Source organism: Stenella coeruleoalba, assembly GCF_951394435.1.
Source record: "Stenella coeruleoalba genome assembly, chromosome: 16".
In the NCBI taxonomy this organism is placed as follows: domain Eukaryota; kingdom Metazoa; phylum Chordata; class Mammalia; order Artiodactyla; family Delphinidae; genus Stenella; species Stenella coeruleoalba.
Window position 1 is genome coordinate 81619136 of NC_137162.1, and position 27464 is coordinate 81646599.

The 27464-nt window shown below is 44.0% G+C and overlaps 2 protein-coding genes and 1 pseudogene across 3 annotated transcripts; 1 reads left to right on the forward strand and 2 right to left on the reverse strand.

Moving 5' to 3' along the window:
* Positions 1-3403: 3403 nt before the first annotated feature.
* SPRTN (SprT-like N-terminal domain) lies at positions 3404-15616 on the reverse strand. The gene is made up of 6 exons (XM_079899859.1): positions 15474-15616; positions 15068-15342; positions 13949-14048; positions 9949-10077; positions 6967-7234; positions 3404-5724 (listed from the first exon to the last, which is right to left on the reverse strand). The coding sequence occupies exons 1-6, from the start codon at positions 15474-15476 to the stop codon at positions 4991-4993; spliced, it is 1509 nt and encodes a 502-aa protein (XP_079755985.1). The 5' UTR covers positions 15477-15616; the 3' UTR covers positions 3404-4990.
* A 107-nt stretch (positions 15617-15723) lies between these two features.
* Positions 15724-18897, forward strand: EXOC8 (exocyst complex component 8). Its single transcript, XM_079899858.1, has one exon. The coding sequence runs from the start codon at positions 15886-15888 to the stop codon at positions 18061-18063; it is 2178 nt and encodes a 725-aa protein (XP_079755984.1). The 5' UTR covers positions 15724-15885; the 3' UTR covers positions 18064-18897.
* Positions 18898-23479: 4582 nt separating this feature from the next.
* LOC307175129 (transmembrane emp24 domain-containing protein 2-like) lies at positions 23480-24080 on the reverse strand (annotated as a pseudogene). Its single transcript has one exon. The product of its transcript is annotated as a transmembrane emp24 domain-containing protein 2-like (transcript).
* Between the last annotated feature and the right edge of the window lie 3384 nt (positions 24081-27464).

Below are 27464 nucleotides of genomic sequence, written 5' to 3' on the forward strand. Positions count from 1 at the left end.
AACACACCTCACAAAGAAAAGTGTCATCTCTTGAGAAATACCGTATTTCACTGTTCCAACAGAAGAAAACACTCTTGAATCAGAAACCCCTCATCCTTGCCTACATCGAACCAACTGTTTCTGCAAGTCCAGGAAAAGAATACCTTTCAAAATGAGCCGAAAAGGGAAGAAAATACCTACAAACACTATTATCTATAAGAAGAAAAAAAACGAGAAGTATAGCTGCTGAAAATTCTCCCCTCAACCATAAGGCAGAAAACTGCAACAATATTCGGTGTGCATTAAATATCCTCCAACAGAACTTGGCAGGAAATAAAAACTAACACCTGAAATTCGAAATTCAAAACCTCAGAACAAAAATGGTCCAAAAGACTCCTCAGGAAGCTGTGAAACAAGAGCTGATGTAACTCAGTAGAGAAATTGAAAATGACAAAATTAAAAAGATTAAATTGTGAGGTACCCCAGGAAGAATAGATTCAACTGAATATATAATGGTCATTTAAAAAAAAAAAAAGTAGGAAAGCAGCCCAAAGTACAAAATAAAATAGGCACAAAGAGTTGGAAAGCCGGATGGACACATACACGCCTGCTATACCAATGAGAATGAACAGTCTACAAATAACCACGGTGGCTCTCACAGACATGCCAAGAAGCTAGACTCCATCCTCCCCTCGGGGATCCTATGGAGGTGGCTATTTGAGTATCTGATGGTAAGAATGCAACTGAACAGGTGTCTGGGTGCATCTTACCTTCCCTATGGAATTATTTTAAATGTATACAAATACATAAAGGAACCCTGTGAGGAATCTTTTGTTAAAAAAATCCAGTTTTCTTTCATGTAGATGCAGATTTTCATGTATTTAGTTTGCAAAGCATGCTTATAACCTGGAACGATTTGGGTCTTAAGAATATCCTATCTTGAAAATACAAACTTTGATTCTTCAGGGAAGTATGGGAACGAGTCAGTATTACATTAAGATGTTTTTGCAAAAGCAGGTAACAATGGAAGTTGAGAAACGCCAAGAATTTAACAGGCCCCTCTTCTTTCTTCTAGACCTCTGACACAGGGGCAAAGGACATTATGTCCTAGGAAGCTTTCAGACTAACCTAGATGATACACAACAAAATAAGAAGTACCAGACATTCAAAGGAAGAGTGCTGTGATTTTGAAAGCAGTAGAAAGTATAGGTCCCACCGCGTCTGGAAGACATTCTGTTGGGGAGTACCATGCTTTGCCATATGTTTGTTAAGTGTTCAGAGTGGAAGGTGAAATGAAAACAAGGCTGGGGAGATTACAGTGCCCTGTAGATCAGTCCTCGTTTGTCTGAACAAGCACACACTCTTGGCCATGCTGTGTCCCCTCCTCTCTCAGGACTTGAGATCCTAACCTACCGTTTCCCTTTATGGGTCAAAATTAGCAATTACTATGCCCGTTGAAGTTTCTCCCTTATATCCTTTTGGCTTTGCTTTTGCCTTCGGTTTTTCAGAGAAATTTAATTTACTAAGAGCGCCATCTGGTGTTCAGTTAAGCCAGAGGGTATAAATCTTTTGGTAGGTTTATTAGCACCAGAACTGAAGAAAGCAAACAGCGGCTTGTTTCTGTATTACAGTCTACAACGGTGTAAATTTTAATATTGAGATTCCTGAGTCACTTAAGAAGATCAAGTCTTTCACTTTTCATATCAAAAGGTGTGTGATGATGTGTATGGAATTACATAACTTCTAACATTCTAGTGGAATGTTAGAAAAATAAAGGAAAACCAGAGCTGATCTCCACATTGCACCCTCTTCTGTTAATTTCAACTCCCCAGGCAATTTAATCTGTAATAATAATTGTCCAATAGAGTTTCACTTCATTTGGTGGATACGCTACTTAGTCAACAACACACACAACAAACTGCTAAGGCACCAATAGCCTCAAGGACAAAAAATTGAGACAAAGAACAACAGGAACCCACTGCCCCTCAATAAGGACTAACTGCAAAAAGACTTCCGCTTTTTCACCAAGCAGCCCAGTGAGAGGAGATACCGCGTGTGCCCCAGGCAAGGGATCCCAGCTGGGTACTAATCTGCAGGGAGATGCAGCGCCTCTTTCACTTTGACATTCTAATTTACTTAAAACTCCTCTAAGCTTTGGGGGAGAAAAAAAAAAAACCCACAAGCTCAGCGCTTTAGGACGACGGGATACTCTGCGAGATGTCTGTCCCATTTCCCACCCACCTTAGAATTTCCAGTTAGGACACGCATTTACAGTCTACTGTGAAAGTCTACTATACTTTCTAGGTCTAAAGTGGCTTTGCTAGATATTGTATAACCTTGACTTTAAAAAACACCGAATTTTTACAGAAGTCAAGTCTGCTCCCCTTCTCCCACCCCATCTCTCCAACATGAAGGGCAACAACATTTAAAGGCTGACCCCAAATGACTGTTATCAGGATAGGAAACTTGCTTTAAAAGGGAAAAACAAACCAACAGAACAGAAAACTATTTTTCTAATATAAATGACAGATTGGGGAGTATCAGCATTCTGAGCGATTGACGCGAAGGCTTATTTAATCCCAAATTTAAAATTAACTTGTTTTCTTGCCAACTAACATTCCCATCCCTTAAAACTGACCAGCTCTTGATTTTACAACCTGAGTATTTCTCGAACCCATCCTCTCTCCTTCCCTGCCACTGCCCCCCTTTCTTCCTCCTGTCTCTGTTGCCCCCGGAGAACTGGTCAAAACACTTCTCGAATGTTCTTGGCTGGCTTACAAGCCTTCCCAACCCTCACTGCACCAGCCCTACCTGAATCAGCAGATGGCCATACAAACTGGATGTAAAGCGCATAACATGACGGACGGATGGGTCTTTCTGCCCTCAGGCTCTGCGTACACCTGTCCTGTCTGCAGCCCTTCTCCTGCCATCTTACCCCTCACATCTTACATACACTCCGTCCACTTGGAACAGCTTCGTTCTCCCAGTCGAACGTGCCGGTCTGTTTCCAAGCCTTCGTGTTCCTTCTCTGCAAGGCCCTTTCTATCCCCCACCCCGACCCCAGGCGACCCTGACTGGCCCTAGGAGACTCAGCCTGATGCAGAACTTGTCCCTCCGTCCCCTGAAGCCCTGGGCTGTTCTGCTGATCGTCTTTAAGTTCCCGCAGCGCCGGCAGAAGCCCGTCAGAGCACTTACTGCGCTGAAACCACCTCTGCTTGTCTCACTCCCCGACTAGGCTGTAAAGCTCCTTGAGGACTCGGGCTCTTACTTACTTCACAGCCCCAGAACCTTGTACGGTTTTGCACCCCTCCGCCCCCAAAACGTGTTAAACTGCACAAAATTTGTTAAATTGAAGTAGAGAAAATGATCCTCTATGAAAGTGTAACGGTATATATTCAACATAATACACATTTTAAGTCATTTATCTATAAATATTTATTAAATACTATTGTTTAACTTCATGCTTAAGAAATTCAAAACTCGTAAACACTCAACCAGACAGGCTAAAATGAAAAGGACTGACAACAGCGTTAAGACTGCTGAGCGACAAGCTCTATACACTGCGGGCAGGACTGTAAACTGGCAGCATTTACTAAAGCTAAACATAAATGCACCTGGTGACCCTGCATTCCGACTGGGGATATGCTCAGCAGAAATGAGTAAGAACGTTCTTAGCAGCGTTATTCAGAATGGCCAGCCCCAAACTGGAGATAATTGCAATGTCCATTAATAGCAGAATGATAGATAAACTCGGGCACATTCATACAAATACTACAGAGCAATGAAAAGACTGAACTTCTGCTACCCATAGCAACAAAGGTACTACTTCATAGTGTTTAAAAACAAGCTAAACTAACCGTGGTGACAGACGAAAACATTGGTTACTCTGGGGTGGTGGGTGTTGGCTGGCGAGAGTTGCCCATAAGGACACTTCATGGCAACTGAAATGCTCTCTAACTGCACCTGCGTAGTGGTCACTCAGCGGGGAACCCAGCTGCACCTTACGGATGTAAAGTCGTGTTGCAACAAAGTTAAGAAAAAGAAAACCTGTGAACTAAGGCCCTGAAAATATGCCAACACACTGGCGGCAGAGCCATGAGACAAAGTAAACTGACCAAACTATCTCTGTCCCTTTGCTGGGACGTGGAAAAGAATGCTTTTTAAAAGAAATATAATTTTTTACATACACAAATGGTATTCCTAAATGGTTTCAACTTTGGCTTAAGGTTCATAATACTGTTTCCAGATGATGGTCCACTTGTACATAAACTAGGCAACTTGGTTATGTTCTATATGCCGTTACTTAGTACTGAGTTTTAACCAGTCATTTCGCTAAAGCTCAACCCTGGCCCACAGAATTCCACTGGCTATTTGTTACCAGCAATGTTCCAAAAGGCATTTATTTTACTCTGCTTACCTACTTTAACCTTAAACCTGCTGCCACCTTTTAGTGAAACAGAGAAATAAAAATCTTTATAATATAGGAAATGTATTTCCTGTTAAAATTTTGAAGAAAAAAAAAAGAAAAACCAAAAGCCTTGAGTACCGGAAGACAACTAGGTTGTATTTTTGGTCAATATGTCCGATACTATGAATATTACCAGTTCTGGGAATGAGTTTTAATATTAATAAAGGAATTTAACCAAACACCTGACAGGATTCCTCACTGACTATTTTAAGGAAAATATGCAAATTAAAAAGATTAACAGATTTAAATACTTTTAAAAGAAAGAACAAAAGTATCTAAAAATTATACATGTATGCACCCAGAAGCAACTCTGGGCTACAGGACACCTACGAGTGAGTATAGCACCCTCAGACATAAAACAGTTTAAGTTACGATCTCATATATGTGTATATAAAACAGAACGTTTAATATGGGTGAGCTAGGCTCTAATCTGCAGATCTTAGCACTAACCAGGAGTTCCTGAGCGGCTGACGCTGTGCTCTGAGGCAATGCGGGTGGGCGTGAGACCCACTCAGTTTTCAGAGATTGTTTTCAGCTTTTGACTTAGAGGCTACCACCTGCAAGGCACCAGTCCAGGTGCTCATTAATCTGAGGCTCCAAAACTTCACTCTGACAAACAGGACAGTGAACCATCTTGCTCTGACTAGATGAACTGCTGGCATTCTGCGTTGCAGCTATAGGACGTGAACCACACTTTGGATCGTTACCACCACTCTGTGTTGGCTCTTTCGCGATAAAAAAGTTGTCGAAAACAGTCCTGTCTTCGAGCCTGGGGCGTTTACTTGGGAATTGATCTTCAGGCCCACCTGCAACCTGGGGTGCAGTCACAGATGTCGATGCCACTGTTTTTAGAGGACTTCTTAGGGATATCTTAGAAGATGTCACCCTCCTTTGAGAACTAGAAGAGACCGAGTTTTTAGCGATGTCACCAACCGTGAGGCTTTTCATCGGAGACCCACTCACACTTCTGAAAGCCTTGTGCTTGGAGACCGATACTCTCGAGAAGTAGTTGCTTAAAACACTTTGGTGACTGGAACTGCGAGCAGCGGAGACTAAGGAAGTTTTCCCACTTGAGCCGTTCTGTTCAAATGTCACCTCAGGTTTCGAATTGGGTCTTAAGGCATTTGCTGAATGGTCCTGATTTAAAAGATCCTGGGTTTTAACAGCATGTGAAGTGAGACATTTCCCAGATGAAGGCGAATTGCTGGTTCCCCCTAGAACATACCCTTTCCCACTGAAAGGGATTAACAACTGTGTCTCCCCTCTGTTCGGTTTACCTGCAAAAGAAGCAAATACGATTCTTCCTTGGCTCAAAATCAATACCATAACAAATATTAAGCTAATGGATAGCTTTTCCAAATGAAGAAATACTACTTCTGTTCTGCATTAGAACTATGTTGTAATTATCTACTGACGGGAGACGGACAATCCTCAGCAGTCCGAAAGCTGTGGTACTGAGAAAACATAAAGGACAAAAACACCCTCTCATATTTAGATAAGCAGTTCTATCACACAAACATCAACAGCAAAGTAACTTTTACCTTGAAAATTGCTTTTAGTATTCTTAAGTGTCATTCCAGAAGCGAAAAATCTGCTACCACGTTCTTATCTTCCCAACTCACAAAACTGAGGGCATAAAGTCTCTCCACATAAATTCTTCTATAGCTTCTCAACTTACTAATGAACACTTCAGATATGAGAAATATAGCTTATGTCTGTGAGTCCTTATCACATCAAATCCACAACTTCCCAAGGGAAGAAGCATTAACTTTAGTAACCTTGTTACCCCTTCAAAAGGCAGTTACTCTAGGGGCTTCCCTGGCGGTCCAGTGGTTAAGACTTCGCCTTCCAATGCAAGAGGTGCAGGTTCGATCCCTGGTCGGGGAGCTAAGATCCCACATGCCTCCAGGTCAAAAAACCAAAACAAAACAGAAACAATATTGTAACAAATTCAATAAAGACTTTAAAAAAAAAAGTGAGATTACAGAGCTAAAAGAAGTTTAAAAAAAAAGGCAGTAACTCTGAACTGCACAGGAAAGGGATAAATCCTGAAGATGAAGTACTAGCGTAATACATGTCATATCCTTTTACCATTCTCCCAATGAAAATACATACATCAACAGAAGTCACCTGGATAGACTCCAACTGATAGGAAGGGGTGTAGCTAGGACTTCTATTCCGGGCATTGTTATCTGAATTACTGTTTTCATTCGGACAGTCTTTGCCTTCTGTTTCTATCCTAATGACCCAGTGAGTCAGGACAGGGAAAGGGACTTCACCCTCAAATTTCAGCGGTGGAAACTACTTCTACTTTTACTCACATGTGTATACAGCAGAGGATAGTTTTCTACCACCATTTCATGGACAACGGGATTTTTTTTTTCCCTTGAGTCCACACTTGAAAACGTCTACACTAGAAACAATCCTTAAGCTTACCTAATGCCAGGTCCCTGATGGACAGTACTGTCTGCGTTACAGCCACAGCCGCGGAAAAGTTGGGAGCATATAAGCAGAGTTACCTTTATTTTCTGCTTCTGATACTGGCTGCTTTCCTGGTTTTGTCTTTCCTTTGCCTTTTTTTGAGTAGCTCTCTGGTTCCTTGATTTTTATGTAGGTGCCTCCACAGGTTTTCTGGTGCTCAGCCCACCAGTAGTCATGGGCAGAGGGTGCCCTGTTGGTGGCGCGTTTCACGTAGCCGTAATATGGCTTCTTGTGCTGACACGGCCCATTGCAGCGCCACCAGTGTCGCCGGTATTCATCCACCTCGTCGTGGAAAGTATGGTACACCTGGGTCGAGACGAAGTTGTCAGCGTTAAGCAGGCAGGTTAACAAGTGTAAGAGAATATACAAGCAATATATAAGCAGCCCCCCGCCCCCTTTTTCAACTTTCCAGTTTCCAAGAGCTTTCTGAAGTTGTGTTTTGGGAAAGACAGTAACGATATTTAGCTTCTCTTCAAAAGTTCATTTTAATGGGAAACAGCAGCACTTAATTTAGTGCTTCATAAACTGCGTAAAGATAGAAAAAGGTGAGACTAGAAGAAAATTAAAAAAAAACCCAAAAAGCTTCTATAAATGCTAAAAGTTTTAGAACCCCTATTTCTAAACGATGAAAAACTAGGATAAAGACAAGATTTTATATAATGCTGTAATAAATAAGAATTGTTCCCACTGCCAAGCTGAAATCTTCCCCTGTAAGTAAACAAAGGGTCCTGAGGACTGTTTCCTGTAAATGCTGGACCCAAACCTCGTGCAGCGTCTGTCAAACCCGCCCCGCACATGCGCCCGGCTCCGCCCATTTCTTCATAATAAGGCTTCGGGCTATCACTTTATCTGATTATAGGTGAAAAGCTCTCCAGGACTTGGAAGTTCTCAGCCTGTACCCCTAGTGGCTATTACCGCCTGGCACAGGGAAGGTGCTCAGTGTTTGCTGAGTGAAAAGCTTCGAGTCAAATAAAATTCTCTGTAAATGTGCTTTTCAGTCCTTCAACAGGATCCGTCTGTTTCACCCTCTAGATGAAATCTTACTTAGAACCTAAGCAGGAGACAGACAGGACGGCTATAGCCCCCCCACCTCGGGAGTACTGAGGACAGCAGGGCACCGTCTGAAACGGATACTCCTGAAGGACTGAGCACCTTTTCCTCCTCTCAGTGAAACGTTACTGTTTATATAAGGAGCACAGCATATGAGTTTTGTTTGTTTAAACCAAGGCATTTAACTCTTTAGTAAAGTCCCCTTGTGGGAAAGAATGCTAAGCTTTCTATAACTCTACAGATAAATAGTTTCATAATCACCATCTCTCCATCATAAGCAAACAAACTCTATTATTTGGCAAGCACGCCAACAACGCAAATTATGGTAGGTGCAGAAGAGACTGAAGGACAGAGGGTCCGGGAGCGAGGAGGCCTGTAAGACCCTGCCCGCTCTCTCATGTTGAGAACACTCCGCTTAACAATTCAGTGGCAAAGACCACAGCGAACTGGATCTGTTTTGCTTGCAGCTGCCGTAATTCCTATAGCCTGGGGATGTAACTTTTTAACAATGTAGTCACTAAAATAAAATTGTTCTCAATGTGGATGCCCGGTGGAGTGTGCTACAATGTGATGTAACCCGTGAAAGCAAGGGGTGTCCACCTGATAAAACCTCCTAGATGAAAACACACAGACATCCAAGATAAAAGGGCATATCCTCTTCCAACTGAACAACAGGAAGTATACTAGGATTTTGCTTAAAGTGTGAATTCTGATGAAGAAACTAAGTCTTTTACACTAGCAACTCCGTAATTCTTGTGCTAATCTGGATTTTATGTGATTGTGTTAATGCAAGCCACTTCCCTGATGTTGAAGGAACTCTGTCCGGTAATTAAATGAGCTCTCTAGAAAATTAAACTGACGGCTAGAGAATACTACACGGAGGGTCAGCACTTCTCGCTTTCCATCACACTGGCCTTTGTTGCCTTTTAAAGGAAGGAAATATCTAAACACACCAAGGCATTTAATCTTTGTAGGAATTAATATTTCTGTTTGGTTCCATTCAATTCCATATTTGCTAAGCGCCTGTAGAGACACTGCACTACACATCTCATGCAGAGGTATGTAAGGACAGGCAAGAGCCGCCCCGTGAGAGGTGTGAAAGCAGAATAAAGGAGTGTAAAAGGTTAAACATCTGCCGAGCAGGTTCCAAGGAGGGAGAAGCTGCATCTCACTGTAAAGATGGAGATCATGTTGACAGAAAATGGGAGAAGTGGCATCTTTTAGGAAGAGGGTATATGAGGACAGGCACGGAGGTGCAAAGTCCAGTTAGAAACGTTAAGACATAAGCAGGGCGGCTGCAGAAGGTAAGAGAAAGGGAAGAGCAAGGTTATCTGAAAAAATGCATCAGTAATAACAAAAACAACTATATTTAATGAGTACTCAAACTGTGCTAAAACGTTTTGCACGTACTTCCTCTAAGCCTCACGGGACCCAACAGGTAGGTGCTGTCACTACCCTCCTTTCACGCGAGTAAACTGAAGCGCAGAAGAAATCTGCGGGTCCCACAGTGAATCAGTGGCACCAGCGTCTGGACGCAAGCAACCTGACTCTTCCTGCTTTTTTGACCCCAGGCTCTGCCATCTCCTACAATATCATGCAGAAACACGAATCAAGACTTCTGAAGAAGGGAATGACGTATGAAATGGTGGCAGAATATGGGACAGACTGGAGGAGGACACGACGAGGCAACCAAATTAGGAGCGGACTGTAGTGGTCCAGAAGAGAGGTGCGCAGGCCTGCAGCAACCCTGTGCAACGTGCTGCCCTCGCTGGGGCTGGAGGCACCAGCGTACCGCTGGTGCGGCCGCCCTTCGCCTACGTGGTCCTCGACAGGCCAGGCAGCTTCTCTGGGCCTCTCACTTGCTGTGGAAAATCCTCAAACATAGTATTCGTTTCTACCCAGTTCTCTATGTTCAGGAAGTGCTGAATGAGTAACTGCTGAATATTGAAAATGTGTGTGGCTTTATATACCGTTATATTGGCTCCCGTCAGGCGATTGATGCGATGCATATGCTTACAAAACTCTGGGCCGTGCCCTTCCCGATCTTTATCGTTATTCGTGACAAATAAATAGGCATGTATCATTTCATGCAAGAGGGTCTGAAACAGAGAACAGTCAAATTAATTTGTTATGGTGCTTTTGAAAATAAAAATGCATTTACTTACTCTACCTGGGGTCTTAACCTTCTTTGGATCACAGACTCCGTTCAGATACTGAACAAAGTCATGAACGATCTTTCTAGAAAACTTACATAAGCACACATTCACAAAACTTTGTCTCTATAATATTCAAAGCTCTGTAGGTCCCAGGCTAAGAACTCTTGTTCAAAGAAAGCCTTTTTAATTATTAATAAAAATCCAGTAGAAAAGACTGACAAATCCAACTACATGAAAATTTTAAAATTCTGTATGGGGAAAAAATTTTATAAGTAAAGCGAAAAAAGAAACTCAGAAAAATATATGTGCAACCGTCTCACAGCCTATTAATTCCTAAAATATAAAGAACTCCTAAAAGTCCACAGGGAAATGACCAACAATACAATTTTAAAACAGGCAAATGTCACGGACAGGTCAGAGAAAATGAAACATATATGATCCATAAACATGTGAAAAACGTTCAACGTCATTTATAAAAACAGAAATGCAAATTAATACATTAGTATACCACTTCTTGCTTATCAAGACTGGTAAAACTCCTAAAGTTTGACACCATTAGTAAAGCTAAGGGAAAATAAGCACTCCCATATATCACTGGTAGGAGTGCAAAATGGTACAAATTCTCCTCTCCCTGGGGAGGAGAATTTGATAACATCTAACAAAATTACAAATCCATTTATCGTTGAACTCAGCAATACCCAGACTAAAATGAAAGGCCGCACATATGAGGTATTTTCTCGGTGGCACTGCTTACAAAAGCAAAAGAGTGAGAACAGTGTTTAGCAATAGGGGCCTTGTTGAAAGAAGAGCCACATAATGGAATTCCATGCGGCCATAAAAAAGAAAGAAAAATTTCTCTATGAAATGATCTGGAGGAGGCTACAGACTGTATCATTTTAATGAAAAAAGGCAAAGTACAGAAGAGTATACACAGAATTTTGTATAAGAAGTATGCTATGTGGTGGGAAGGGCATTAAGAGTGGATATAAATATTGGCAAAACAGAACAACGATAGAAAAAAGAAACTAATAACAGTATCCTTTAGTAGGTAGAGAGTTCAGAATAGAGGGATGGGGGAGATCAAGATTTCTTTGTGTACAGCTTTCTATAGTTTTGGGATTCTGAATCATGTAAAAATTTAAAACAAACAGTAAAACCTGCTCATTCCACACCAAGGATGCAGCAGTTTAGGTGCGAAGTTAACAAAAGCACTTAAGGCTGCTATTTCATACTTTATTCTAAAAAAAAGTGAATACAAAAAGTGAAAATCATAAAGGTCTTCAAAAGCATACCTTTTTCATAATCCTCCATAGTTTTGTGAAAAAAAGAATTTCCATCAGAAGAACTAGACTGGCATTAATGAATTTTAGTCTTACAAAATTATGCTGAACAGCAAAATGGGAGAATCAAACATTTTAACTTGGTCATTATGAAACCATCCCTTTAAAATTATCAACTCTATCTTTTCAAGAAAATGCCACTCTACTGAGACTTAGAGTCAAAGGCCATTCTACATTTCAGATGTCTCTCAACATTCTAAAATAATGATAACTATTCTCAGAAAGGAGAAACTACTTAGGTTCCTGATTTTTGGTCCAATTTAAACACATCTCGAAAATGGGACATGGCATTGTACTGAACACTTCTATTTTTATATATCTACCATTTTCCACATTTAGGCTCTACACAGCATGGTCCCCAAATACCTCTATTTCCCACCACTGTTCTATATCTGGCCAAAAACAAGTACTTCTGCTCCTAAACATGCCGTAAGTTTAGTGGCCTCGCTTCTGTTCACAGCACTCCCGTTCCTTCTGTCAAGATAGTCTCCTCTACTATGTGTACATGTGAGAATCCAACCTGTCCTGTCAGGTTCACCCCCATGTTTTAGTTTGCAGTGGTAACAGTTCTAAGGGGACAGGACAAGAGCTTTAGGGCCAGGGAATCCAGAGCCTAAAGCGAGGATCTGGTATTCGTGATCCACGTGACCCTGGACAAGTTACACTTGCCCCTCACCCTTAAAATGGAGATACCCTAATCTTGCAGGGCTGTGGTAAAGGCGAACGCTACAATAACCAGGGTAGTCCGGCACGCAGTAGGCGTGGTGATGTTACTAGTAATAAAATCCACATCTCTGAAGCTTTTCTTGACCTCCTCAAGCAGTTTAAGTCTTTTCCTTTTCTGAGTCCTACTGATTATAATGTAGGCAGCTACTTTCAATACGGGCCAGAGTCCCCCTATTCTTCCTCTGTCCACCTTCCTGATCTGATGTTAGAACTTTCTGCCAACAGCAAATGCTCACTTGAAGCATTAGCACCTATTTCCCATTTTCTTCTTGCCCATTACCTTAAAAAGATAAAAACTGTTCACGTGTTAATTTAATCATTTATGCAACAAATATTCATGAAGCAGTTTTCAGTTAGGGCTGTTCCAATTAGGGCTCCTGGTAAGGTTGATCTGGTTAATCATATTGTTCAACTTTTGTTTTTTCATTTTCACTATTTTTTTTTCTGCTTATTCATTTAATTACCAACGGAGTTGTGTTAACATCTGCAACTATGTGGATTGATTATTTCTCTTTTTGTTTCTGCTAATTGATGCTTCATGTCGTTTAAAGCTATGTTATTACTTTTAGGGTCATTATGTGTTTTTATTTAATAGATTATTCTATCATTATAAAATGTCTCCCTTTTTTCTAGTAGAACTCCCTCCCTTAAAATCTTTAAACTAATACTAATAAAGCCACAGCAGCTTTCTGTTGTCTAGTATTTAGATGATATGCTTTTTCTCATCCTTTTATATTTAACATGTGTGTCTTTATCTTAAGCATGTCTCTGTTAATCTAGGACGTCGTTTCATGTTTTTAACTGGAGTGTTTAATCCATTTACATTTAACATAATAACTGCTGTTTTTATGTCCACCTTTCTCTTTAGTTCATCTGGGCTTTGTTCCTTTATTCCTTTCTTTCTTATTAATTGGGTTATTTCTGTTGTACCATTTTACATTTAGTGGCTATTTACCTTTTTAAAACTGTGGTAAAAAAAAAAAGTAACGTAAAATTTACCACCTTAACCATTTTAAGTGTACGGTTCAGTAGTGCTAAGTACATTCACATTGTTGTGAAACCCATTACCTTTTATTACCCTTAAAAACATATTTCCAAGCATGTTTTAACTTATTTCCCATCCACCTATACCACAGGTGGTATTTCTCTACCACCTATGCCCTCTACTGCGTATGTTGCAGGTGATATAATTGGGGCAAGACCACTCACACTGGCTGTGTCTTGGGGATCTTCAGGCAACTATTCGACTCCACTAAACATACTCTGACAGCTCCCACGGCTCCGTTTTGCTAGCAGGAGTGACCACTAGCTCTAGATACGCAGCGTGCCGTCACGCTGCTTTGTTCTGCCAGTCAGCTACACGTCCTGGGAGGACACCATGGTGGCTGAACACAGGAGAATCTGTGTGTCTCAATACAAAGATCTGGATCCTAAGTTTTTCTCTGCTTCTAAACCAACCACTTTGCCTCTCTGAACCTTGATTATCTCATTTATAAAATGAGAACACACCGTGAACATAAACAGGATTACCGTAAAGATCACATTGGGTGACTTACCTGAAAGCCTCTATTTTCGAAACACGATAAGAATATAAGGTAATCACTATTATGTGCCCCACAATAAAAGTTCGCAGTGAGGGAAAACGGGTTTTTTCTTGCTCACGTGCACAAATTAATTTACAGCAGTCTAAACCAGTAACAAGCGTTTCTAAATTACTGAGCTAAGCATCGGGTTCACGCAAAGAATACCTCCACCAGATCCTTTCTTGGTCTCAACTTTAAGAGGGGTTCACTGAGGCGGATGGAACACATTCCGCCCCTGCCTTCGTAGCTGCATATCCCAGCGCACCTGGAAAACAACCACCACAAAACGGTCGCTTAGCAAAGATACGCGAAAGGGAAGCGGACGGGAAAGGGCAACCGCCGGTTCCTTCTCCAACGGTCCAGACTGAGAGGGCTCTCGGGCGGGGGGGAGGGGCTCTCTCTCGAGAGCGCACGCGCAGCCGCTCGGAGGGGCGGCCCCTGCCTTCCGCGCCAGTTAGGGAGGCACCTGAGCAGCAGGGACTCCCCGAACCCCAGCCGGGCCGTAAGAGCTCGAAGAAGGCCGTCCCGTTCTGCCGCTCCCTGCCTCCTCCCTAAACGCCACCGTCGGTCAGTCGTCGGTGGCGGTAACGGCCAGGTCTCCAGCAGCCTGTGTCCAGAAGTGTCGAGGAAACCCACATACGCAGCAGCATGGCGCTAGAAACACACTTCCGTGTCGTACCTTCATCTCTTACTTCAGGGCGCTTCGCCTCCATCCAAGAGCAAGCGCGGTGGCCTCGAACCGCACTGTCAGCTTCTCAACTCCGTTCGTACGCAGCAGCAAGTTACCTGGAGCCGGCATTTCCCAGACTCGGCGTGCCGGAAAGGGCTGCTTTGAGACGCACCCCGCCGCCCCCCGCCCCGAAGATCCCCTGGACCCAGAAGTGGGGAAACGCCGCCCCTTCCCCACCCTGACCCGCGAGCTCGCGGCCCAGCGGCGGTACCCGCCGAGCCCGGCAGAGACTGCACGCGTCCCGGGGAAGAAAGCAAGCCGCGGCCCCGGCCTCCTTTCCCGGGGTCAGCTTCCGGCTGCTTCTCCCGCCTGGGTCCTAAAGCGCTCCCGTAAGCCCCATCAGAAAACGGTCAGCTCATCGTTCTAACGCCAAGGAACGTCCCCTTACCAGCCAAACCGCCGCGGGGTGGGCCACAGGGCTCCCCTGACGCTGTCTGGGCGGGACAGAGAAGGGCAGGGAAGGGACACAGGACCGAGGGGCCGCCTGCCCCCAGCTCCTCAGCGCCAGCTGAGGCCGCCGGCGCCCCCCGCCCGCGGCGCGGCTCGGGACTCACAGCGTCATTCGCATGCTCCACTTCACCTCGACCGCCTCCAGATGGCCCCAGAAGAAACGGTCGTTGAACAGCATAAACAGGGCCTGAATATCGGGGGTGGGGTCCACCAGCTCCCAGGACGCGTCCACCAGAGACAGAGGCTCCTGGGCCGGATCGCGCTCCAAGACCTGCAAGTTCCACTCCTCCTGAAGCTGCAGCGCCAAAACCAGGTCCTCATCCATGGCTGCCGGGGGACTCCACGTACCGGAGCCTCGGACGGCCGGGTCGAGCTCCTCCTAGGAGATGCCGGCCCACGGGTCAGCCCACCGATCTCGCGAGACTCAGACAAACTGCCCCGACAACGAGAACGGAACTTGTCCCAGACGCCGAAGTAAAGCTTCTGGGGCTCAAAGAAAAAAGAACTCACCATGACAGCACGTCCCAGTGGGCTCAAAACTTGGGTTCCCAGGGCTTGAGCCGGAGGCAGGTTTCAGAAACCTGGTTACCGCCTTCTCGGTTCGCGAGTAACGTCAAACACTAACGTCACGCTCGGTTCTGGCGCAGCACCTACGTCTCTCTGCCCCGCCCTCCACTCGCTTCCGCAATAGCTTCTCCGGCGCATGCGCCCTAGGCCGCTGGCGCTGCTGCGCAGGCGCAAGGCCTGCGCCCGGCCTCTTGCGTAGGCGCAGTGCCTGAAGTTCATACGCGGGCGCAGGCGTACTCGTCTCTCTTGCAGCCTGCTTCCGCAGCCCTGGAGTTGGACCCGGCTTGGGTGGGCCTCGACAGCGGCGGCACGGACGACGGCGATAGTGACAGGGACTGCGTGAGTCCGGACGGAAATGGCGATGGCGATGTCAGACAGCGGGGCGAGCCGCCTGCGGCGGCAGCTGGAGTCGGGCGGCTTCGAGGCGCGGCTGTACGTGAAGCAGCTCTCGCAGCAGTCGGACGGAGACCGAGACCTGCAGGAGCACCGGCAGCGCATCCAGGCGCTGGCGGAGGAGACGGCGCAGAACCTGAAGCGCAACGTCTACCAGAACTACCGGCAGTTCATAGAGACGGCCCGCGAGATCTCCTACCTGGAGAGCGAGATGTATCAGCTCAGTCACCTGCTGACCGAGCAGAAGAGCAGCCTGGAGAGCATCCCGCTTACCCTGCTGCCGGCTGCCGCCGCCGCGGGGGCCGCCGCCGCCTCCGGAGGGGAGGAGGGGGGAGGCGGCGCGGGGGTCCGCGACCACCTCCGGGGCCAGGCTGGCTTTTTCCCCAGCCCCGGGGGCGCCTCCCGCGACAGTTCTGGGCCAGGCGAGGAAGGAAAGCAGCGCACTCTCACCACCCTGCTTGAGAAGGTGGAAGGCTGCAGGCACCTGCTGGAGACGCCGGGACAGTACCTGGTGTACAACGGGGACCTGGTGGAATACGAGGCGGACCACATGGCCCAGCTGCAGCGGGTGCACGGCTTTCTCATGAACGACTGTTTGCTGGTGGCCACCTGGCTGCCACAGCGGCGGGGGATGTATCGCTACAACGCCCTCTATCCCCTGGATGGTTTGGCCGTGGTCAATGTCAAGGACAACCCGCCCATGAAGGACATGTTCAAGCTGCTCATGTTTCCTGAGAGCCGTATTTTTCAAGCGGAAAACGCAAAAATCAAACGAGAGTGGCTGGAAGTGCTGGAGGAAACCAAGAGGGCCCTCAGTGAAAAAAGACGCAGGGGACAGGAGGAGGCAGCTGCCCCTCGAGGGCCACCCCAGGTGACTTCCAAGGCTGGCAACCCATTTGAGGACGAAGACGACGGCGAACCAGCTGTTCCCGAGGCAGAAGAAGAGAAGGTGGACCTCTCAGTGGAATGGATCCAGGAATTGCCTGAAGACCTGGATGTCTGTATTGCCCAGAGGGACTTTGAAGGGGCCGTCGACCTGCTGGATAAATTGAACCGTTACCTGGAAGATAAGCCCAGCCCACCTCCTGTGAAAGAACTAAGGGCCAGAGTGGATGAGCGTGTCCGCCAGCTCACTGAGGTGCTAGTGTTTGAACTCTCCCCGGATCGGTCCCTGAGAGGTGGTCCCAAGGCTACCCGCCGGGCGGTTTCTCAGCTAATCCGGCTTGGCCAGTGCACGAAGGCTTGTGAGCTGTTTTTGAGAAACAGGGCAGCAGCTGTGCATACTGCAATACGCCAGCTTCGCATTGAAGGTGCCACTTTACTCTACATTCATAAGCTCTGCCACGTCTTCTTTACCAGCCTTCTGGAGACCGCCAGGGAATTTGAGACGGACTTCGCGGGCACCGACAGCGGCTGCTACTCTGCCTTTGTGGTCTGGGCGAGGTCAGCCATGGGCATGTTTGTGGATGCTTTTAGCAAGCAGGTGTTTGATAGTAAGGAGAGCCTCTCCACGGCGGCTGAGTGTGTAAAAGTGGCAAAGGAGCATTGTCAGCAGCTGGGCGACATCGGACTAGACCTCACCTTCATCATCCACGCCCTCCTGGTGAAAGACATCCAAGGGGCCCTACACAGTTACAAAGAAATCATCATCGAAGCCACGAAGCATCGCAACTCCGAGGAGATGTGGAGGAGGATGAACTTGATGACTCCAGAGGCCCTGGGGAAACTCAAAGAGGAGATGAAGAGCTGTGGAGTGGGTAACTTCGAGCAGTACACGGGGGATGACTGCTGGGTGAACCTCAGTTACACGGTGGTTGCTTTCACCAAACAGACCATGGGCTTCTTGGAAGAGGCCCTGAAGCTGTATTTCCCGGAGCTGCACATGGTGCTTTTGGAGAGCCTGGTGGAAATCATTTTGGTTGCTGTTCAGCACGTGGATTACAGTCTTCGATGTGAGCAGGATCCAGAGAAGAAGGCTTTTATCAGGCAGAATGCATCCTTTCTGTATGAAACTGTCCTCCCCGTGGTGGAGAAAAGGTTTGAGGAGGGTGTGGGGAAACCCGCCAAGCAACTCCAGGACCTGAGAAATGCATCGAGACTGATGCGTGTGAATCCCGAAAGTACAACGTCAGTGGTCTGATGCCTGGACCTGTTTATGTGTATCCGTGTATATTGCTTATGGATTATTTATATTAAGTTGCAGTAGCGTATTCTTTATAGTCTCAAACATGTCTTAAAAATAAAAGATGCCCTCTCGGATAGAAGTGCAAAATCACAAGGAGAAAGAAAAAAAATGTTAGTTAAGGCCATATGACGAAAACATTGGAATTATTAAAATATATGCTTTCCTTTTAAATTATGCAGCTCTCTAATGCATATATCGTCACACTATAGCATTTCAGCTTATCCTTTGACTCACGACACACGTTCTCACAGTGCAGATTGTGCAGCGCCAATAAACAGTTTCTGTAAATACAGAGTTTAAGTATGTTGTGAATGTCTCCCCGTTCACAAAAATGTTAGGTTTCTTAAAGGGTACTGTGCCGTATAAAACACCCTGTGCCCTATACTTACACACCTTAAAATGTGTTTGAACAATTTGGGGGAAAGAAAGGAGTTGAGGACATTGGTTTTAGGGTAAACTTTGGTCAAAAGAATTCCTTCATGAAGGTAGCTAGTGTGTGGACTTGAGTACTCCAATCCTTACAGAGCACAAGAGGAAGCTGTCATAAACGCAGTTCCAACGTAATTTAAATGATTCAGCATTTTTAGCTGCCAATTAGCAGGTTGATAACACTTGATTTGGGAGCATTTACTTGAAAATCTTAAGAACTATCATCAAATTTTTTTAAACATATTTCTGAGTTGTCTGAAGTTCCCTTTTATCATATTAAAAAAAATAAACAAGACACATTGAAGAACCTGACAGCGCTTTTTGTGTGGGTTACACATAGTGGCGCAGACTTCATGCAAGTGGAAGAAAAGTTTTCAGATTTCAGGGTCTGGGTGGGTGGGAAATTAGGGAAAATCCTATGCAGACCCCAAGGGAAGTTGTTCTTAAGTATGACTGCTTTGAGCAGAGATTTGTTTTTGTTTTTTCGTGGCTAAGTGGATAGCTTTTCATGGCTAAGGGTAAGTGTTTTTTCGTCTCACAGATAAGTGAGACAGTGTGCCCAAAGGAAGGAGGGGAAAAACCTTTGGTGACTCCTAAAATGCTCCAGGCTGCATATTTCTTGTTTTATTTTTAAATTTTATTTGTTTTTCAAACTGAATATAATGCTTACTTCAGATTGTTTAGTAAACAAAAATAAAGAAATTTGAGCTTCCCTAGGTTTCTAAACTTGCATCCATTGTATCTTGATTATCTGGCCTTCCTCATACTGGGAGAGAAACTGCTAAGACCCATTTTTCCCCTAACTCTGGTTGTGATTCTTGTCCCTAAGTGTCATTTCTGATGCCGATGACTTCAAAAGGTCGTTTCTTTTATCTGAAGGAAAATAGTGGTATTAAGACTCTGGGAATTATGTAAAACCTAAAATAGCTTCTAATAGCAGGCTAGGGTTGTAAAGCTCCTTGACTTAATTACTCATATGCCAGACGAGCCTCTCATTTTATATTTAGCTGTGCATATCTAAAAGGTTGAAAATTATCAAAGTTAAAGATTTTCTTTGACCTTTTTTTCACATAACTTTAGCATTTGCTAGATAATAACCATAACTGGATATCTCAGTTGAACAAAAACAGCTATAATCTGCCTTTTTGTTTTTTAAGATCACTGGAAACTTGAATTTGATAAAAATTTTATGATTATTTTGTGCCACTTAAAGTTTCCAAAATTATATTGTATGAAACATGTATTGTGTCAATATTTGATGCTGGGTCCATGAAATGATACTTCTGAAATGAAAACGTCTCTTACGGCATGAAGTGTTAAAAACCTCAGTGCGTATGCTCTCAGATGCTATTTAAATGGTAGCCTTTTCACAGAACTGTCTGCTTTTTAAAACTGGAAGTACAGAACTTTCTTCTGTTAAAAGTTGTGTGCTCCTTAATCAAAGTTGTAGCGGGAGGAATTAAGCTGTTGGTGAATCAGTTAGTGTGGGAAGTTGATTAAAGACCATCGATGTTGCAACGTGCCTTTGTGCCAGGACAGAGCATTTCGCTGCATTTCCTCCAAGTGGGGTCAGAGCTCTTCTCTCTAGTTCTCTTTAGTTAGACACCAAAACAAGGTCTGAAAATGGAATGCGGTTAGAGATTGCCCAAAAATATCGTACATCCGGTATTATACCACTTAAGTGTTGATTGCCTTGTCTTGGTTGCTTTGAAGATAACACTGTCACTTGAGCTTGAAATCAGACTTGATTGAATTAATTAGTGTTGAAGAAAGATGCCCTGTGGAATTAAGTCTGTTTTCGATAAAAGCCTCATTTCACTTAAGTGCTGAAAACTCACTTATTTTTGTTTAAAACACTACCTATCATTGTCATCAGCACTTGTACTTTGCAACTTGCTTTCCTGGGATTGGGAATTCGGGACTTGACGTGTACTATAAAATCAGTATGTGTACATTTTGCTTATTGGTATGCTGTGATCTGAGGGAATCTGAGATGTTTTACCAAAATAAAGCTGAACATTTTTCTTACACTGGATAAAATCGATTGATATTACAATGTTATATTTATTTTCTTTAATGAGGATTTAATATTGTTATGTTCATGTTACTGAAATGTTTTAAAAGCCTAGGTTGTTTTCTAGTTTTTGTTTTTCTATATGAGGAGTAATAGGTACAAAACTGTTAGCTTATTTAAGTAAGTGTTCTGCTACTATCAGAATTAAGTGAATTAAGTCAGATGGCAACTTTTTAGGATTCCCTTGAGTGGGAGATTTCAGATGTACAAAATGTGAATTTACTCTAAAAACTGGGTGTTAGGGACTTCCCTGGCGGTCCAGTGGTTAAGACTCCACGCTTCCAGTGCGGGGGGCGTGGGTTTGATCCCTGGTCAAGGAACTGAGATCCCGCACGCCACGGGGCGCAGCCAAAAATAAATAAATAAGTAAAAATAAAAATATAAAAAGTGGGTTTCATACCATCTGCACATCTTTAAGTGAAGAAAATATAATGTGGGCTATATGACCTAGGAACTAGGATCATAAATGACAAGGATCTTCTTTTTTTTTTTTTTTTTAAATAATACGTGGATATTGCGGGAACTATCACGTATAATTGATTTAACAGTATTTAACGAATGCTATGCCTCACATTGACTAAAATGCGGGTGGGGAGGACAAAAGAAAGTTAAGCATGCTTTCACTTAATATGCTTAAAAATTGGTGAAAATAGAGAATAAAAACTTGGAAAAAATAAATTAGCAAATTAAAGGCAAAACTGTTGCAAATTAAATTCAGCAAAATTAATTCGTTTATCAATAAATAATTGAATAATTGCAAACCGTGTTGGGAAAAAAAAAACGACCAAAAAACCTGCGTGTCGCAGTTTAAGTCCCATGGGAATGCTGAGAAGGATGAGAGCAGTGTTATTCTGAGGAGTTTGGAAAGGCCTTGTGGAATTGTTGGCCTTGGAGCAGGTCCTGGAAGAGGGGAAGAGATTTAGGTGTGCAAGGAAGATGGGCGTGCAAGCGTGAGCAAAGACATGCGGCAGGAGCGCGTGCGTGCTTGGGACAGTCTTGTGGAGTAATGTCACTGTCACAGCGCCGTTGCAGATGTGCTAGAGATTTGAGGAGAGGAACGCTGTGTCTAACTCATCCCTACTAAGGAAGCTTCCATCATGCAGAGGGCAGGAGGTAAAAAGTCCACGTCATCCTGCCTGAGCCCCCGGTGACCCCCTCAGCATAGGTGCCACTTGTAAGAGTTTCTCATACATCTTTTCCCCAGAAATTGGACTGTACGGCACCTACTGTTGAGCCTCTTGCTCCTACTCGAGTGCCCCCAGTTCAATATTTCTCAGAACTGCTCACATCAGTACCTCACCGGGCTGGATTTTTCTGTGATTGAAGAGCACTCAATCACAATGAATGGATCTGTCAGGATTGCGCGCTTTCCAATTACTTTGCTGTCTTCAGGTTTTTTCCAGGATTGCCAAAAATCCCGAAAAAAGCTCTCTGTGCATGTATCTTTGCTTACCTGTGCGACTGTGTCTTAGGACACATTTCTAGAAATTGCTCGGCCAAACCGTACATTTTAAATTTAGGTAAATGGGACTTCCCTGGTGGTGCAGTGGTTAAGAATCTGCCTGCCAATGCAGGGGACACGGGTTAGAGCCCTGGTCCAGGAAGATCCCACATGCCTCGGAGCAAATAATTTACATCTTTTAACTCAATTTTGAAGTGTTTTCACACACACACACACACACACACGCACACAAATTGGCATGCAACAGTTGTCCCAAGGTAAAACACAGTCACCTTAAAACTGTTGCAAGTATTTTCACCCAAGGTTGAAAAATTGTTTATCCTGAACATGAAAACCTGTAACAAATTTAAATTAATTATATAAAACTCGTTACTTGTAGTTTTCCCCTTGCAAAGATCCAAAAAGAAAATGTCCAAATAACTAATATACATCAGTCACAACATGGTCCTGGATCACCCCACACCAAAACTGGATGATCCTTTAATTTTAAACCCATCATCAGAGACCAAGAGAACATCATTTCGTTTCATACAAAACAAGATTCACATGTGCCGAAAAAGAAAGAGCCAAAAAAAAAAACAGAAACAAAAACCCTAGTACTGACAGTAACGTTCAGTACACTGATTAGTGGCCAAAATGCCACCGATCAAAAATAAAATAGTGGCAAAGAAATCCAAGAGGCTTTTAACCCTTTGGCATCAGAAATCCAAATTTTTCCAATTACGTGAATGCATACCTCCTACGTGCCAAGAATAGAGAAAGTGTATGTGCCGTCATAGAAAAAGAACCACCGTTCACTGCACCACGCAGAGAACTGGCTTTAACAGAGACTTCTCACAAGGTTAGGCAGAAACCAAAAAATGGTTATTAGCTGCTTGTGTCAACAATTTTAAGTGGAGGTGATTGAGTTCTAAGGTTCAAAGTAAAACTTTAAAGGGGAAAAAGGTTAGGCTGGATAGAAAATGTCAAGATTCAGATTGTTGTTTCTGGTAAGGACTCAACAAAAGGAATCTTTAATGACTTGAACTGCAGGATAAGGGATCCCAAGAATGTAGTCATTTTTAGTAAAGTACTATCCTGAACAAACTGCACTTTATGATGAAAACAAAAGGAAAGAAGATATAGTAAGGACTATACACCTATATTCCACTCACAGTGTTTGAGTTCTGGAAGGACCTGTATAATGAAGGAAGAATTCAAATGTGAAATCATGCCAATCACATGTCAAATTTTCACTATAACTTTCCCAAAAAAGTGTTTTCCCCCAATATCTGTTAATCACAAAGAAACAGAAGCTGTGAATGTACAGTTCAGAAAATAAAAACAGAGAAACTAATGACATTATTATGACCAGGATGTTTGGTAAACAGTGAATTATGAATTTGGGATCTTCAGGAAAAGGCTTTTTAAACAACCCTCTGGACTTCAGAAAAATCTCTTCAGGTAGTAGATTTGTCCCAGTGTCATAGCAACTAGAACAAGAACTTCAAAGAGGGACCAAAGGACCACTCTGCTCTCTGTGTTGTCATTGATCGCTCTGTGTATTCTGTCCCAAACTTCCATGTATTCCTGTTCACGCTTTACAGCCATCGTCGCCACTGTGAGCTCATTAATCATTTCGTCTGCCTTGTTCTGTTGAGTTTCTGTTTCCACGTCCTGTCCTTTTGGAGCCTCCCCACTACCACTGTGAATATCACTTTGTCTTGGGGGTCATAGTGGACATCCTATTGCTAAAACAAAACTTATTATGTTCCATCCATGTAAGCAGCAAATGTGTATTTCCCCACTGGACTCCCGGTCTCCTTTATAAACTCCTGTATTATCAGGCCCTGTAATCTCCACGTCGATGTCCAGGAAGCTGCCCTTGGCCACCTCCAAGATGAGGCCCATCTCGGTGCCCGAGGTGACCCGCTGGAAGAAGCACTCCTTGGCATGCCCGCCGATGCTGACGACGTAGCCCGAGGCCGTGGCCAGGAGGGCGGCCAGCAGTTCAGCGAGCGTCCTCATGGTGGCGCTGGGCCCGAAGCCAGGACCCAGGACCGGGACTGCGGCCTCCAGAATATTCCGATTGTAATAAGATTTACTCATCTGTGAAAAAAACTTACCAAGTTTTGCTTGTAAGTTTTATGAGTGACATTCAGCAACCTTGTATTTCTTTTTTTTATTAAGCTCCCTACGTCTGTCCTTTGCCATTCTTTTCTTAGATGATCTTGGTCTTATGATATTGTAGTTTATAGTATATTTAGGAAATTAATTTTTCATGTGTACTAAGTATTACAGGTATTTTCCCCCTCGTTTGTCATTTATTCATTTATCTATTTATTTATTTTTGGAGTACAGTATATGTTAATCTGTTATGAAGCCAGACTTATCTGTGTTTTTTCTGTGTGATTCCTGTTTTCGGTGAGACTTTGAAAGGCCTTACTCGCTTTTGGATTCCAAAAACATTCATGCTTTTCTTCTAGCAATTTAGTATATTGTAGTATTTGAAATTTTGCTCCGTCTGTAATTTGTTTTAAAGAATGATGTAAGAATCCCATTTTCCCACAACTATCAATAATTAGCAAATTGCTGCAGTAATTTTGAATCATGCTTCTTTTTCCCCACCTTACTTGAAGTGCCATTTTTTTGGGGGGGGGGAGTACGCGGGCCTCTCACTGCCGCGGCCTTTCCCGTTGCGGAGCACAGGCTCCGGACGCGCAGGCTCAGCGGCCATGGCTCACGGGCCCAACTGCTCCGCGGCACGCGGGATCCTCCCGGACCGGGGCACGAACCCGCGTCCCCTGCACTGGCAGGCAGACTCAACCACTGCGCCACCAGGGAAGCCCTGAAATGCCATTTTAATAATTTATTATAGTTGTACTAGATGTGCATCTGGGTACATTTTTGGCTCTATGTTCTGTTTCACTGATATTTTGATTTCTGTGCCATTATCAACCTGTCTTAATTGTAGATTTATAATTTAATAACTGGTAGGACCGGTCTCATTCTTCTGCTGTTTCAGTATTTTCCTAAGTATTCTTACATGTTTATTATTCAAATTGCATTTTGAATAATTTAATGACACTCCTTACCATCCTCCAAAAGAGTTGGCATTTTGATTGAAATCATATCGAATGTAGATTAATTTAAGGAAATTTGACACCTTTATAATTTTGAATCTTCCTATTTATTTATGCACGTGTACTTTCATATTTCAGCAGCATTTTCACATTTTCTTCAGGTAGATCTTGCACGTTTCTTGGTGAGCTTATTCCTTGGTACTTCATCTGTAATGCTTTTGTGAATGAAATCTTGAAGAGTTTTCCAGTATATAATCACATCACCCAAATAAGGATAATTTTGCCTCTTAAATTTTTATACATCTTATGGAGTTCTCTTCATATCCTATATTAAGTTGAACATCCAAAACTATGTTAAATCATAGTTTTTGCTTGATATTAATATCAAGGAATTAGAAATTATACCAGCTATGTATCTACTAGAAGTGTTTTTCCTGTTTTTTTTCCCTCAGAGCCTGATGTTGGCTTTTGATCATTATGTTAAGGAAGTGATCATCTCTTCCAGTTAACTAAGAGTTGTGGTTTTAATTTTTTTAGGTCAGGAATGCATGTTGAATTATCAAATGAATCTCAGCATCTATTTTTGCCCTAATTTGTGAGAAATGTCTTCATCTTCCAACCTTCTACTGAGTTTTTCATTTCCCGTTTTCATGTTTATTTTCCCTGAGCTCTCTTTTTGTCTGACTGTCCCGTTTACAGAGTATCTTTTATCGCGTGGAGGCTATTAAGAATATGTGGTTTCCTTGTCACTATGAAGGTGGCCCTCGGGCAAACCCCAGGGGCTGGGTTCTCCATGCTGGCTCTCCCCACCCTACCCCGCCTGCCGCCCTCGGCCCCTACCCAGCGTCGATTTCTGGACTCAACAGTAGATGGAGTCCCTCAGGACAAACCGCTCCCAACTCCCCCGGCCCCAAGACCTTCTTTCTTTCTGAAGAACTTCAGGGCCAGGTGCAGGAGGCGAGAGGCAGTGGGCAGGAAGCAGGCATCTCTCCCCGCTGCTCCTTTCCTGGGGCCCTGCTTCTTCCTGAAAATCCCATTTTCTGCCTTGGGTTTAAATCAGTGAAAACAAAAGCCAAAAAGCCTAAGAGGGAGACATTTTGTGGGTGATGTTTTTGCCTTCCACCCCCCTGCTAACTTCCCCCAAGACAAGGAAAATGAAGCTTGATTATTTGAGCGGTGAAAAAGGAAAAGAAAAACACATAAGGAGAAAAACTAAAACATCGAGAAATATTCATCCACATGTGTATATAGCACATATATATACTGGGTCTCACCAGGATGGTGATTTTAAATAAAGAACGAGAGAGAGAGAGAGAGAGAGAGAGAGAGAGAGAAGAGAGAGAGAGGAGAGAGAGAGGAGAGAGAAAGAGAGAGAGGAGAGAGAGAGAGAGAGAGAGAGGAGAGAGAGAGAGAGAGAGAGAGAAGAGAGAGAGAGGAGAGAGAGAGGAGAGAGAAAGAGAGAGAGGAGAGAGAGAGAGAGAGAGAGGAGAGAGAGAGAGAGAGGGAGAGAGAGAAAGAGAGAGAGAGAGAGAGGAGAGAGAGAGAGGAGAGAGAGAGAGAGAGGGGAGAGAGAGGGAGAGAGAGAGGGAGAGAGAGAGAGAGAGGGGAGAGAGAGGGAGAGAGAGAGGGAGAGAGAGAGAGGAGGGGGGAGGGAGGGAGAGAGAGAGAGAGAGAGGAGAGAGAGAGAGAGAGGAGAGAGAGAGAGGGGGAGAGAGAGAGAGAGAGAGAGAGAGAGGAGAGAGAGAGAGAGAGGAGAGAGAGAGAGAGAGGAGAGAGAGGGATGGAGCAATGCACCACCCCATAATGCTGTTGGGCTGAACAGCTGGGCTGAGACCTGCTCTAAGTCAGGGATGCCAGTGCCTATGGCCATAATGACCACTCCAGAAGCACCCAATCTCATTTACTCTGAGAAGCCAAGGAGGGCTTGTCCCAGTCAGGAGTAGCAGTAATAACAGGTTACACTTGCTGCCAAGGACTCTTTGAAACATTTCACTGACACACGTTTCTCACAACTCAAGAGGTATTAGCATCATCCCCATTTTATGCATAAGGAAACCGAGGCTCTGAGAGTCTAAGCAAATCACACATAACACAGGGCTACTGTACGGCAGAGTTGGATTTCATAGTCAGTTGGGCTTTGGACCCTGCATTCTTAGCTGCTACATTATACTGTTTGGATGGGAGACTGTCCTGGAAAACCAGATGCTAAGGGTCTTTCTTTTTACTTGCTTCGAAGCAGGGGCAGCTCCAGAATCTATAGGTCGGGCGGGGGTGTGGAGGCGAAGGCCTTAGGGACAGCGGTGTGGCTTGTAACTGCGGTGTGTGCAGG

What these genes read in the sequence shown, in the direction of transcription:
- SPRTN (XM_079899859.1), bottom strand. An exon ending in TGACGGGAGCCAATATAACG is followed by an intron (nt 7,235 to 9,948) that starts GTATATAAAGCC and finishes GTCTCGACCCAG; the next exon opens with GTGTACCATACTTTCCACGA. An exon ending in ATCAGAAGCAGAAAATAAAG is followed by an intron (nt 5,725 to 6,966) that starts GTAACTCTGCTT and finishes CTTCTTTTGCAG; the next exon opens with GTAAACCGAACAGAGGGGAG.
- EXOC8 (XM_079899858.1), top strand. Translation starts at nt 15,886, where the DNA reads ATGGCGATGGCGATGTCAGACAGCGGGGCGAGCCGCCTGCGGCGGCAG.